General features: G+C 47.5%; 1 protein-coding gene across 1 annotated transcript in view; it reads left to right on the top strand.

Annotated features, from left to right (window-relative positions):
- Positions 1 to 15,376, top strand: part of SLIT3 (slit guidance ligand 3) — a 612,652-nt gene that overhangs the window by 438,554 nt on the left and 158,722 nt on the right. The window contains exon 6 of the mRNA XM_032625797.1: positions 201 to 272. Coding sequence (XP_032481688.1) covers positions 201 to 272 — 72 coding nt within the window. The remainder of the gene's footprint in view (positions 1 to 200; positions 273 to 15,376) is intronic.

Raw genomic sequence — 15,376 nt, forward strand, 5'->3', positions numbered from 1 at the left:
AGTTCCCTCAGACAGTCAGAGAGGAGAGACAGCAGCGTGGCAGACAGGCTGGCTCTGCACGAGCTCCTGGCGGGGACGAGCAGAGCCGGCGAGGGTGGAGGGACAGGCGCTCGGGGGACCAGGGACACCCGGCCCAGACTGCCCAGCTCCTCAGCACGGCCCCCACTCCGCCTTCATGCTCTTCCCTTGCTTTTCCACAGGCAACTAGACAACAACCGCATCAGCTGCATTGAAGATGGAGCCTTCCGAGCGCTGCGTGATTTAGAGATCCTGTGAGTTGATTTTGCGATCGCTGCCTTGTGTGCGTGTGCGTGCGTGTGTGTGTGTCCGAGTGAGGAGGAGAGAGGGGGAGTGTGTGTGCCTGGGGGGTCCGTGTGGATGCATTTCTGTGTCTTCTGCTGCAGTGCTATTAAAATTGCGAACCGGGAGATCCCTCCGGCTCACCTTGGCCAAAGTGTTTGCAGGCAGCAAAGTGGGATTTCTCTCCTCCCACAAACTGGGGTTACTGCTAATTAAGTCTCAGTTGAGTCCTTTCTCCCCCGATGCTCCCGCGGTATGTGTTGCTGGGTGAAACAGATGGGCTGGCGTAGACCCCCCAGCGCCTGCCAGAGCAATCAGGGAGCGTCTGAGTGTGGGCTTACTTATGGAGAGGCAGGTTACAGGTCTGGGAAATGAGAAAGGGGTAGCACCAGGGGGTCGGCTGGAATTACCCAGAATCAGAAAGGGACTTTAACACGGGACCAGGGGGAATGCCAAACAGCCTGGTAAAGTCCAGTCATTGCTGCTGCACTTGAGATCACATCTCAGGATTAAATCCAAACTTTAAGCAGTAACCTTAAAGTGACAAGGGCTGGGGGAGGGAGATGAGAGGAGGTGCACCCCTCCCCAGAAGACCACCCTGCATACCTTGTCTAGGAAAAATGTGTAGCCGCCCTTCTGTGTTCTGGATTTTCAGATGGGTCCAGCTAAGGACACCTGATTTCCAAGGGGGAAAGTCGGCTAGGAGGCATCCTGGGGTCAAACTCAAATTGAATTGTGTGAGAAAACATTTTGATTGTCCTCCCGCATGCCCCAACTACACTTCCAGCTGTCCCTGATTTGGGGAAACCTGGAGAGGAAGGCAATACAGCCTAGCAGAACTTGCTTCGGGAGACGTGCGGTTCGGTCCTGACTCAGCCCCTCGGTTAGCTGTGTGACCTTGGGCAAGTCCCTTCTGTGCTTGGACCCTCAGCTTCTCATTTGAAAAATGAAGGGGACGGTTGCTTTATCTTGGGGGTGACTTCCCCTTTCCAAGTTCTGTAACTGCTTGCTTCTAAAAATAACTCTGATGCTACAGTTCTAGCCAGAATGATAAGCATAGGATGTGTTGAGCATCCCCCTGAAAATTAAATAAATAAATAAAAACGTAGTCACCAGGTTACATATCACTGACTTCCAGAAGAATGAATAAATGTCAAACAAATGAAAGAACAAGTACGTTAACATGTCCCTTTGTCCATAAGGGAAGGAAGGTCCTCCTTCCACCATCCTTTTCACCTGGCCCCGCAGACAGTAGCAGTGGGTTGGAGACATCCTCTTCACGTTGTGTGAGGGGAAGGGAATTCCAAGAGGAATCACGGGAAATCAAAGAGGATGCTGATGCTGCAAGCTGCTGGAGATTGGATGAAAACCGAGAATTCCCGGTACAGAAAAGGCAGGACCCACAGCCAGAGAGGTCGGGTTGTCATTCCTAAGATTGATGGTCTCTCCTCACCCAAACTCTGACCCCGGAACCGGCACCAAATGTGTGTCTGCTAGGGAGAGGATGCCAGCCCAAATTTAGTAACCCAGGACTCCTCTTAGCAAAAGGCTGGAGCTGAGAAGGGTAGGCTCGATTTTCCCTGCCTGCAAAAAAAGCCTCTGTAGAGAGGGCTGCTAGGAGCATATCACCTTCTTCTTGAGAAGGATGAGAAAATTCCCTGGGAAGAGACCAGGAAATGGAAGTCACCAGCTGCCACAAAACAGCTGTGACCACCTGACAGCCCACATGTTAGTTCTCTCAACTCAGAGCGGTGTCATCTTGCCTCACCAGGAAGGCTGTCTTCGGGGAGAGAGAAGGGCTGTACAGTCAGACACCCGAATGTGGTGGCACTTTGGCCAAGCTACTCCACCTCTCTGAGTCTGTTTCTTTAACTTTAAGAGGAGATGCCCCATATACTACATAGGAGGGGATCTCTAAATGATGTCCTCTCCACCTCCCTAACTTTCTCCCCACCATGCCCTCATCTCCATCAGACTCCTGTCCAGGACAGAATTGGATTGCCCCTCTCTACTCTGATATTTGCTATCAAAATATATATTTATATTTTATGCAGATACACCAGGTCTCTCAAACTTGAAGCTTAAAAACCCAGGATGGAAAAAAAAAAAAAGTTCTCTTTCCCCATCGTTATAAAGACCCCCCCCAGGATCTGATTAGTTTATCTTCTCAATTCCAAACAAAGCTAGATCAATAGCTTTTTTTTTTTTTTTTTTAAGCGGTACGCGGGCCTCTCACTGCTGTGGCCTGTCCCGTTGCGGAGCACAGGCTCCGGACGCGCAGGCTCAGCGGCCATGGCTCACGGGCCCGGCCACTCCACAGCACGTGGGATCTTCCCGGACCGGGGCACGAACCCACGTCCCCTGCATCAGCAGTCGGACTCTCAACCACTGCGCCACCAGGGAAGCCCAATAGCTTTGTTTTAAAGACACTCTCATTTGGCTTCACATGGCTAAGCACTTAAAATTAATCATAATCAAGTATTCCATGGGTTTTTAATTTCCAGCAGAGGCACACAGCTTTGGAACCATCCGTCTTCATGGTGAGCCATTCTGAAATTGGCTGGAGCTGACATCTCCATTTAAAGAACCTCCCCGCCCTAACCCCAGACCTTCCAAATCTCATCTACGCATTGACATTGTATAATACTTCTCTGTAATCACAACTTAGGCACCATAAAGAAACTTGACAATGAAATAATAAATAGGAACTAAGTGAGGGCATCATACATTAACTTAATAAATTCTTCAGAGAGACAGACAGAGACAGGGGGCAGGAGGGAATTCAAAACACTCTGTCCGCACAAAGGTCATCTCTAAGTATCTCAAGCGTTTAAAGTCTGCAAGTCAAGAAGACAAAATATAGTATTTCGGGTGTGTTTTCTCTCTGACACTAGGCAGCATGAAGTGCAAAATAAAGAAAGACTCCCGATTACCTCATGGAAAGCTCTCTCAAAATTAACTTAAGTTTAGGGACAAAAACTACTCGTGAAAATATTTCACACGGGATCACCCTGTTATTCCATCCTTTCTGTGGATGGAAATGCTATAAAACCTCTTTCTATCCAGTCTGAGGTTGGTTGTACAGAACCTAGGGGGTGAGTCTGGGCGGGAACCCCTAGCAGTAGGAACTGTGCAACATTGGGAAAGACTGTGAAATCTGCCCACCTCAACCTCATTTTTGACTCATGCCCAATGGCAGATGTCCAGCACAGAGTATGGTAGACAAAGGAAGAGAGCCACCACCCTCCCCTTTTCAGGTAGCCAGAAAAGGGAGTGAGAAGGAAAGCATAGTACGGGCGAAGCAAGTGATAATAGTGGCGTTTGTTGTGCAGTTACTAGTACCCAACGCCAAAAGCACTACTTTTACATCGTTATCTCTTTGCATGCTGACAACCCCTCCGTGAAACTGTTAGTGTCACCCTCCTTTTACAGAGAGATACCCATTTCAGAGAAGCCAAGTAACTGCTTAATTAGCCAGCCGCAGAACCTGTGTAATTAACCCTTCTACCAAGCTGCCTTTCTGATCTGTGTTGCTAAGGCTCTCGTGGTGTTGGCTGCCCTGAAGCATGGCCAACGTGTGCCGCAGGGTGGTGTGAACTGGCCCCAAGAGCTGGTCTAGGCAAGCTATCAGTGACTCGTGGTCCTGCCGAGGAGAATGCCAGAGCCTCCCGCAGCTTGTAAAATTGTCATTCCCTTTACCCAGGGATGGCTCCCCACAAAGTTGAAGGTAAATCAGACTCACAGGGGAAAGAAAATCGTCCTGCTTTTTCACTGACTTACATTCTAGTCCCAACGATGACTTATTCTCACTTCTGGACGTCACCAATTGATTTTTGGTACTCCACGGTGCTCCGTTCTCTAGACCTCCCTAAAATAAAGCCCCAACTTTCTGTATGGAGCTTAAGGTTCTTAACTGAGGGACCTTGCTTTCTGTGAGTCAGACGCCCTTCTGTTACACAAATCATGGACCGTTCATTTCTGCTTGATCTGTACACTTGGCGGTTCGCGTACTAGGTTTTCTCTGAGTAAGGCGTGTTTAAACCACGGTCGAATATGCCAAGACTGCGTTTCCCTGGCTGGTCAGGAATCATTTGTGGAGGGACTCTGAGCCCTGGGTTTCTAGCCCCCGTCAGCTAGGTAGAGGACAGCCAGGCGTGTCACCAGTTTTACCAGGCTCCTCTCTCCCCGACATGCCATCTTGGGTCGGAAAAATGTTCAATGGGAAAAAAATTAAGAGTATGGACAAATGAAACAAAAATGAGACAACCTAGTTAATAAATTATTTAATCTTGTTTCAACAGTATTGCAGGAGAAGGGAAGAGATTCTCAGACATTGTCTCCTGACTACTTGTAGCAAATCAGAAGTTCAGTAGATACGCTACCAAAAATGCCAGGCTAAAGATGTCAGGAACACATCCTGAAAGCGCTTTCCGTGAGTGGTCTGCCCTTGATAAATCAGTAGTACTGGCCAAATTTCACATAGATGTGACAGGTCTGCAGATAACCCGCGAATGCTGTTTTGAAAGCCTCACTCCCATTTATGTCACTTACCAATTTTGGAAGTTCAGTGACATCGTCATAGGCTGGTTCTGGAAGGACCTTAGCTGTCTCCAGGATGACCTCTTATTGTTGAGATAAGGCACAGAGAGGTTGAGAGCAGGGTCAGGACTAGAGTGGGGCCCGCCTCCTAACATTTTGTACCCAGGGCACCCCACTTCCCTCACCCAAGTCCTAGCCCTGACTAGAAGACTAGACAAGGGCGACAGCAAGTTAGCGGTAGCAAAGGACTAGAACCTGGATCTCCAGACACCTGATCCCATGTTCTTTGCCCACAGTGGGCACCTGCAGGCAGTTAGGCTGTTTAGAAGAAATCCCCTGGTAAGACTGGGGATCCTAAGCACAGTTGTCCTTTCAAACCTCATCATTAAATGTTTTATATTATTTAGCAGGTTGGGGGAGGGCAAACTTTAGTCCATGACAGAATCAAAGAAAGATTCTGCTTTCAGCTCCCTCGAAACCAGAGGTTGCAAACTAGATCACAGACTACATTGTGGCCACAGATGAGGGTTTTTTTAATCCCGCGGAGTGATTTTTACCTTTTTTTTTTTTTTTTTTTTTTTTTGCGGTACGCGGGCCTCTCATTGTGTGGCCTCTCCCGTTGTGGAGCACAGGCTCCGGACGCGCAGGCTCAGCGGCCATGGCTCACGGGCCCAGCCGCTCCACGGCATGTGGGATCTTCCCGGACCTGGGCACGAACCCGTGTCCCCTGCATCGGCAGGCGGACTCTCAACCGCTGCGCCACCAGGGAAGCCCTACCATTTTAAATTAGCATTTCATATTGCAAATTGATGCTATTTTTTGTAAAAGTCCAGAATTCCAGCTTTGGATTTTGGTGAACCAGAAACATTGGCAACCCTGAGCTGCATTTCTGCATTGCAACGGTCAGCTGTGACTGAAAAGCACATAGCCTCCGTGGATGGGGTATGTAGACTCCACTTTCCCACTGACCTTCCCCCATTTCAGTTACCTGCCAACCCACGCAGCCCCTGCTTTAATCCAGCCAAGAAGCAAGGATGCACTGTGTGCCACCATAGTGCCAGATACCAGGGACAGTAAAGCTTTAAATGAGCAGGTCCTCTGGCAGATCAAACTCTAAAGGCAAGAGCTTACCAGAATTGTTGAATAGACAAGCACAGACAGAGCTAAGTCATGGGGAGTCGAAGACTCCCAGACTGGACAGGGGTACCTCAGAAGCCATCAGGTGCCCATGAGACATGATGTCTCATGTCTCATCTTCTGGGAAGTTCTTCTCAGGAGTTGAGCTTGCCTCCAAATTCCCTTTGATCCTAAAACAATTGTAATTGGGTTTATTCACATGATGAGAAGCAAGAGACAAATACCTCCCACCCTGTTTCTTGCTCCCTAGACCCCAGCATCAGCCTGGGTAATGAGCTCCCTTTCAGTCCACGTTTAGAGAAAAGAGAGTTGAGTTAAAACGGTGATGTGAATTAACCAGACTTGTAGCATAGTTCTACTTGAACCACCTCTAGGCGAGTATGACATGGCCTGACCCTGAGCCCTACTTGTAGATACAGAAAATGAATGTGAAAGAAAGTCCTTTTTTGATATAAGAAGGCAGTGAAAAGAAATTGACACCAGTCCTGATACCCAGCTCAGGGTGTGCTCACTCTCCTAGCACAGGGTGGTTGTCCCAGCTGCAGGGTGCTGGATGCTGGGTGTTGGGACATTTATAGTCATGGTTGGTCCAGTTCAGAAAACCCAGCGCTTAATGCAAGTAGTGGCGTGTCCTCCACTTCCAATGACCTTCCTCTGGGTATGGAACCAGATGCTCTGATTAACAAATGATAATAATGTGTTGATATGTAATGCAATGATATCATACCAATTATTAGTATAGTTATTATAAATATTATAATTATTGTTATAGCCTCCATGTTTTAGCATCTTCTGTCTTCCAGGCCCTGTGATAAGATATCAGGATGCAGCATTTTACATAACCCCGTTCTACACCCTTACGAGGTAGATTCTGGTAATTTCCTCATTTTACCAGTGAGGAAACTGAGGCTTAGAGAAGTTGAATAACTTGCCCAGGGTTACACGGATAAGGACAAGAAGGGGATGGCTCTTCAGTATCAAATCCCCTGCATTTAACTGCTCTGATACCAAAAAAAATTAAAATTAAAAAGTACATCCTAGGGGCTTCCCTGGTGGCGCAGTGGTTGAGAGTCCGCCTGCCGATGCAGGGAACACGGGTTCGTGCCCCGGTCCGGGAAGATCCCACATGCCGCGGAGCGCCTGGGCCCATGAGCCATGGCCTCTGAGCCTGCGCGTCCGGAGCTTGTGCTCCGCAACGGGAGAGGCCACAACAGTGAGAGGCCCGCGAACCGCAAGAAAAAAAAAAAAAAAAAAAAAAAAGTACATCCTAGAGAAACAATTATATGCATTAGTGAGATTATTCACTGTAGTAAATGCCCAGAATAATTCAGGAACCACAGACTTTCTTTTTGAAAAGTTGCCCCCTAGGGTGCTCAGATCTAAACCTATGACGTCAGCTTAGTCAGCATCACATCCCGTTCCATGAGACTGCCCCAGACATGGCAGGAGGCAAAGGCTGAGCTGTTGGAGTTACAGTCCTCCCTTAGCACTGGTTGCCAAACCAGCTCCACCAAACTGAACGGTTTGGGGTTCATTTCCTTGAAAAAGAGAAACATTCTTACCAATTCTTAGGCTAGTTTTGGGGATTAAAGGAGATACCTCAGTCGTATGTCTAACAGATGCCGCGTCAGGACGCTCATAAAAATCAAAGTCGGAGAATACTCCTATACTGTTCACTGCCTTGCAGAAACCTGGCACATAGTAGGTGGTCAGTTAAAGTTCATGGAACCAAATTGACTTGAAATTACCAGTCGGCTCTCTGCATCCTCTGGTGCCGTATCCAGCGGATCCCAGATCCCCGCGGATCAGTCCGCTGTTGGTTAAATCCGGGATGCGGCACCCGTGGATGCAGAGGGTCGGTTGTAATTAATTGAATTTGAAGCTTACCCCACCCCAGTCTCTAGATTCTCTGTTTTGACGTGACCCTGAACAGAATTAAGGTTGTGGTTGTCCCAGAATTATTTTAGATGTTGAACAATGTAGTATTTTACTGAAACATTTTCTCACATGACCTTTGGTTTTTTATCCCTTTAGCTAAGTGGTGATTTTTTTTCTTTTTCTTTTTAATAATGAACAAAATTATAGCCACAGTGAAATTTGGTGTTTTGTAACAGAGACAAGATTCATTTTCATTTATTTACAAAATGTTTCACCTGGGTTTCTCTGGGAGATGCAAACATTTTATTTGTTTCAACAGCCTTTCGAATCAGGGTGTTTAATCCTGTCATAGCTTTGAATATAGAACTGTCATTGCTTAATGAAAGTCTTAAAATATCTCCAGAATATAATTTTTTGGGTACTGTGCTGCAAATTGTGATTTGTTGAGGCAATTAGGATTAAATTTGTACTTTGTGGAAAACATAGTTAACTTCCATTCAACCCTCAAAGTACTAGGAAGGGAACTGGGTTTCCCATAAATGCACACCCCTCCTTCATAGTCACCCAGACTGGGAGCTGGATCATAGTCAAGCTCTTAAAATGACAAACTTGGTTTTGAGAACATCAGCTTAAGGAAAAAGTGAACATTTCTTTGAAATGTAAAATAATCTTTTCCATTTAAATAAGCAGCCCTTGGGCTTCCCTGGTGGCGCAGTGGTTGAGAGTCCGCCTGCCGATGCAGGGGACACGGGTTCGTGCCCCGGTCCGGGAAGATCCCACGTGCCGCGGAGTGGCTGGGCCCGTGAGCCATGGCCGCTGAGCGTCCGGAGCCTGTGCTCCGCAATGGGAGAGGCCACAACAGTGAGAGGCCCGCGTACCGCAAAAAAAATAGTAGCCCTTTAATAGTCCAAGAAACTACAATCTGGGGGGGTTCTAGTGGTTTCTATTTTATTTCATTTTCCTGTTCACTAAAGGCTAGTTTAGCTTCTGAATTGAAAATGTATTGCTCTTCATTCCTGAATTGAGAGGATATGGTGAAGGTCATTGAATCGTTCCTCACCAACGGAGGGTCCTGAATCAGTAAGACTCCCGCTGTCAGCATCTCCTATGAGCAGTACTTAGGTGGAATCAGGTAACAGTCTTGCTGTCCCCAAGGGCTGTAGACTACAGCCCCTAGGTCTCTGGGCTGAAATTCTGGCCTGACAAACTAGGTTTGGGGGCAGCCTTTTGGTTTGCTTTGTCCCACCTAAAGCAAAATGGAAAAATACCTTTGCATCTTTGAAAAAAATATCCTAGAGGGTTTTCTCTCAGGATCATGTGGCTGGTGAGGAAATGCCTCAGAGCTGCCAAACGCATTCAGGGGTCAGTTCACTCCCAAAACAGAGCTTCTATGCTGATTTGAAAAGGCGCTCCTGTGCGGATGGTCAGACACTACCCTTTCTCCATGCCCCGGCTGCCAACAGTGGCTTCGGTGACCAGTGTTTGAGCACCTTTTGTATCTCGCCCCTTATCAGCTCTTGAATGCCCTTCAAACCTGCCTATGACTGATGCTGCCACTTCCACCCAGGGTGTGGAATATTGGATGGCGTGGCTTACCTATGGCCAAGAGTCCATTACTCTGCAGAACTGGGTCCTGAAAGCCAAGACCCTAGGAAATTGATCCCTCCTGTCACTTGGCTTTATGGAGGGGAGGAGAGCATGGAGAAGACCTAGAGACACAGAGCTGGGGAGAATCAGAGCATCGTTTTTACCTTTCCCTGAGCTCTCACTTCCTATCTTTGAAGGCGCACACGAGTAAGGGATGTTGAGGAGGAGAGATGAAGGGAATAATGGTTCTGTTTCTCCAAGGCCATCTTTGGACTCACTGTAGAAAAGCTGTAGAGAGCCCATTCTCTTTTGAGGACCCCGGCTATCAGCTCTGTTTTATCGATTGATTTCTTTCTGTTTTTGTTAATTTTTTGGTCTTTCCAATGTTTAAAAATATTAGAATTCATTCCCAACCCTTAACTCCTGGGTAATTTTATAGAAAAGTATATGATTTCAACTTCCCTTGAATATTTAGAAGCTGTGACAGCCCTGGGTTGACATGTGGCTGTGACACTCCGGAGCAGCATTGTGCATTAAAGCAGCGGTCCCCAACCTATTTGGCACCAGGGACCGGTTTCGTGGAAGACAACTTTTCCACGCAAGGGAGTAGGGGGTGGGCAGGGGATGGTTCAGGCCGTAATGCGAGCGATGGGGAGCAATGGGGAGCAGCAGATGAGGCTCGTCTGTCACCACTCACCTCCTGCTGTGCGGCCCGGTTTCTAACAGGCTGAGGCCGGGTACCGTTCCGCGGCCTGGGGGTCGGGAACCCCTGCACTAAAGGACTCTCTGTGATGAAGGAAACGTTTCATATCTGAGCCGTCCAGTATGATAGCCACTAGCCACATGTGACTCTAGAGCACGTGAAAGGTGGCTAGTGCAACTAAGAAACTAAATGTTTAGCTTTGTTTAATTTTACTCGATATGAATTTAAATTGCCACACGTAGCTTGTGGCTGCCTGATCGGACAGTGCAGGTTTAGAGCTGAGGGGCAAGGACCGCATTTGGACGGGGCATGCCCTCTGCAAATCTCCGTAGCTGCCACCAGGCCAGCTCTCCTGCCTGCCCCGCTCCAAACCCCTGGAGCCATTTCACATCCACTAATAAGCACAGTGTTTAAACGGTATATTTTCTGAAGCTAGGTACTTTGAAATACCTGCCACTCCCCTCACCTCCCCCCCCCCCCACTCTGCCCTTTCTCTCTCTTAATTTAAACATCTGGATCTTATACCCCCAAAAGACCTATTTTCACTGAAGCCCAGGAGTAGGCTTATTAAAACCGTCTCCCATCAAAGCAAAACCCTCTCTGAGTGAATTAGTTTCTGGATCCCAATTATTCACTTCTCTCAGCTCTGCAAATGACTTCCACAAAGTCAACTAGGGAGGAAAATCACTCCCATTGTCTAGACCCATTGCTTCTCCATACATAAGGGGAAGATGCGGCAGGCAGTTAGGGAAACGAGCCCATTAACCCCGCAGAAGCTGAGCCTGGTGTCTGCATAAAGAGAGAAAGAAAAAGCCGACCCCGTGCAACTATTTTCAGATGCTTCACAGCGGGGGCTGGTTGCAGCTCTCAGAGTTTGGTCAGATGTCCTGTCTTTATGCAGACCTGGATAGATCTGGGCATCCACAATCCCTTCCACCACCTTCTGGAAAACTACTCCCATTTCCAGAAATGCCATTTTAGAGCCAACATCAGCCCAAGTGAAATTGGAGAGTGGAACTGCAGGCTCCGGGAGAAGACCCTGGAGGTCAACTGGTCCCACCACTTCATTTGAAGAGAAAGAAACTCCCCAGAAAGGTTAAGTGACTTGCCCACAGCTATAGGAAAATTTCACGGAAGAACCAGGCCAGAAAATGGGTCTGTTGACTGTTACCTAATGCTGTATATTGCCATCTAAGCTTTCCCTGTATTAGCAGGCAGGAAACAAAAATTAGTGGAGCCAGCCTCTATGTCCTAGCCATCTCACCATCCCTTAATCTCCAGCGTTTTACCAGAGGGAACATTTTACCTTCAACACGGAGAACTCACCCTCCCTTTCTAGAGCCTTCCAGTCCTGCAGCCACTGCTTGGGGAATACCGGTACCCCAGTCAGAGGGCAGTCTGGGAAGAGATCAAATTCTGCATCATTGATCCCAGCTAGCAGGGGTGACCCAAGGCCCTATGAGTAAGCACCAAGGACCCCATCTTTGAGCCTTAAATAGCCCGAAGTGTAAACTATACCCAGTTCCCTGAGAGAGTCCTTCCCTTACAAACATCAGCAGGTAAAAACAAGTTCCCTCTGACATCTCAGCCCAAGAGCAGAGCCTCCTTCCAGCACGCTGTACAGTTTTTTCTGCTAACAGCTCTGAAGTGGCTAAGTTCCAAACCGTCCATGAGAAACAACTTATGTGTTTAGCCACAGAGCTGATGAGTAGCAAACAGAAACCAGACAAGAGTGCACAGACCTGGTGGAACACAGTTTTACCCTATAAACAGACACTTCTTCAGGGCTCTCTGTCCCCGAGTAATGATGGTTGGGGGGGGAAGCATCAAATATCAATTTTCAACCGTTTAAAGGTAGTCGGTTTGAATAGTAGGTTCCTGGGGCGTGCCTTAGCCAGAGCCTGCCCTTCAGGAGATGCAGTATGGGAAGAAGGCTTTAACCACACAGCACCACAATGCCATTAAAATACTTTGATGATTTATTTATTTATGTAGCCCATGTGTGCTATATAGATGTTAAATATCTGTATTTGATTCAGATTGTTAAAGTAATCCGTTTGGTTCAGAGACTGAAAACTGGCTTCTGCAAGCCAAATCCAGCCCCTGGGTATGTTTCCTTTGTGACTTTAGCTCCTTCAGGCGATTTAATCACCAATATGGAGGAACAAGGAGATTTCACATAAAAATTCTAGATGTCTGGCTTTCTCTTTAACAAAAGGAGAAAACTGGCGGCACTGCACCCATATTCCAGCGTAGCAGCAGACCTTTGAAACGAGAAGCGATGGTCCCGAGTAGTAGAGTTGTGTTTACACACAGTTCCGTTCCTCAGCTATCAAGCCTCGCTCCTGTAGGCAATTGACTTTGTACTCCCAGATCAGCCTAGAAGGCTGTTTAGAGTGGAAATCTATTTTTTATCGAAAGATGCCAAAAGCATGACCCTTCGCATTTGGAAACTCACCCATTCCTTCAGTAAATATTTATTGAGTCATCCTTTGTGCCAAACACAGAGCTAGGTCCTGCCTACACAGCGGGGGATAAAACAGACGTGCTGTCTTCCGCCTCTTAGTGTACACGTTCGTGGGTATTTAAGAACTTTCCCCTTCTTCCTCTCTTCCTGGCTCAAAGGCAGCTGAGGTGGAATTGTCTGTTTCTCTCCCTCTCAATTACAAACTCATCTATCCAGTCACGTAAGTTGGAGGTCATTCTTTCACCCCCAGCAGACATCTTGCACACTGGAAAGTGCCTGGTTTCTAAATAATATAGTAGACAAGATTGATTGTCCAGGCTCCCAGTTTACAGATGATGAAATAGAATTAGGAGACTGAGGCCATCTCATTCATGTTGTCGTTTAAGGTACAGTTTACAATTCAGTTGGTCATTGGGAGGCAGTTGAATCATACTGCATCACCACTAGGCAGTGTCCGTGATGATCTCAGTAAACGAGTAAGGCGTTCTTCAGGATCCAGGAACCAAAAACACTGGGGCATCACGAATACTTACACCGCAAGCATCTGACTGAGCAATGGTGGAATTTGAAGACTCATCTTTCTCTTTTGCCCTTCCACTTTTTACATTTATTTTGCAGGCATCTTTTTTTTTTTTTTTTTAACACTGAGGCTCCGCTGGGTGGATGGAGATGAGTTTCTGCCTGTCGTAATATGAATGTATAATGAAGGCAGAACCAAAGACAAGCCCTTTTGTTAAGGAATCCATATCATCAGAGGCCCCAATTGGCAGCTGATTGTTTTTATTTATTTCTGTAGGTTTTACATGACACCTGGAGACCATTTAAAATGTGACTTGGCGGTGAGAGCTCTGTGTTTAAAAATAACGCTCACCCAGTGCCAAATCACTTTAGAGTCGGGTACAAATATTGAGACAAAAACCCCAGCTGTTATTGCTTTGGCTGCTAATTTGAGGTGTCAAATGAGAGCCCGACTGCTATACGTCAGTGAATAAGGCCCCTTGTGAGGTCATTATGTTTTCTAACAGTTGAGAGTAATGGACTGATCAGTGCAGCATCAGTTGTTTTCATTATATGCCCACACAATGGTTATGAGCTCTAATTTAAACGGTCCTCAGGGAGATGAGGGAAATCGGTATTAGGCAGCACCCGTGATAGTCCAGGAGAGGAGGTACCGTAAGGGAGATGGCTTCCCACCCTCCTCTCTCTTCTCTCTCCCTCCATCTTTCATTCCTCCTGCCACATCTGCCCTCAGAGACTCATTGTCTGCTCCAAACAGGCAAAAGATGAGCTTTTCTCAAGGAGCAGATCTGAACTCTTGGTTCTTCACGGTGTTCTGAAAAATCCCAATCGGCCAATCCAACAGTCAGGGCGGCTTTTGGCAACACTTAGACTCATCGGCCAAGCCTGGACCTTGGAAGGCGTTGAGCCACGATTGCCCTCTCTTCTCTGTAGCCTCTACTACCGTCCTCCTGTCCGTGCTGAGCTTTCTCTGTTCCTGGGACCAGAGGAGGGTCGGGCGATGCTGTTGCTTTGAGCAGCCTTGACAGCGAGGCAAACACCTGTGTCCCTGGCACATCGAAGCCAGGCAGGTCTGAGTCTACCACTAACACGTATGATTCACCTCCACCTCTGGACAGCAGGGAAGTTGGACGGCCGATGTCTGCCGAAGGCAGTCCTGTAAGAGGCAGCTTTGTGTAATGATAAAAAATATAGGATCTGGTGTGACACTTTCCTGGATTTGAATATTGGCTCCACAACTCTACTATTATGTGATCGGGGCAGAGTTCATTGATCTTTCCAGGGTCCAAAGTGGAAATGACCAGAGTGTCTCAGGATTGTTGGAAGAATTAAATGAGATAATGCATGCAATTAGCAAAAACATGATCAATAGCATCAGTATTGTTGTTGCTATTATCATGGGCATCTTTATTGGAAGTTCTTGGCAAGCTCACCTCAAAGTAGTATCCTTTACTAGTCCACCTCATTGGAGGAAAGCAGAGAGCTCATGGGAGAACCTATAACATCAGTTCAGGTTTCTCGAAGGACACGTTATCGTACATTATCCTTCCTGATTTCTGGAATTTCCCAGAGCTTCCAGCCAAATCAGAACAGTGCATAGCTGGGTGAGAAAGTCAAGTTCAGCTTTGATAGGAGGAAACAGTCAGGGAACTTCATCCAAAAATGACTGAGTCAGTGCAGTTGGGGAGAGACCCTGGGCTGGGAGAGAGGCTTGGGGATGCCTCTCTCGACCTCGGTAGGCCCAGTGGCATTCAGTGTGTGCTCTCCCAGGGCCAAGTCCACAGAGAAGCCACCTACACACAGCCTAATGGGCCGAGCTAGCCAACAGCTTTCACATTCCCAGGATCCAGGAGCATGTGGAAGGGCCTGGTCATCAGCAGTAGGTACCGTGGTTGATTCCTGGTACCATGATGGCTGTCAGTCAGCACCCACCAAGCAAGACCAGGACAAGCCAGTCCTGCTTTGACACAGCAAGAGGGAGAGGCAGAAGTGAGCCCTGCCAGACCCTCCCTTTGAGGTCTACATGCTACCAGAACCCCTCTGTACTTTCATGCCCCCATGGCAGCCAGTTAGGTGTTTCCCACAGGGTCCAGCCACAGTGTTTGCACTCATCTGCTCTTTAGGAAATGATTCTGCCTACTTTGGTTGTGCCTGGCCCTGTGAATGCAATGTAGGCCTTGTGGGAGGTAGTTATATCTCCTGAGTTTAGAGTGCTGGCCACTGGGCTCCCACATTTGTAAGTACAA

The sequence above is a fragment of the Phocoena sinus genome, chromosome 3 (assembly GCF_008692025.1).
Source record: "Phocoena sinus isolate mPhoSin1 chromosome 3, mPhoSin1.pri, whole genome shotgun sequence".
Classification (NCBI taxonomy): Eukaryota; Metazoa; Chordata; class Mammalia; order Artiodactyla; family Phocoenidae; genus Phocoena; species Phocoena sinus.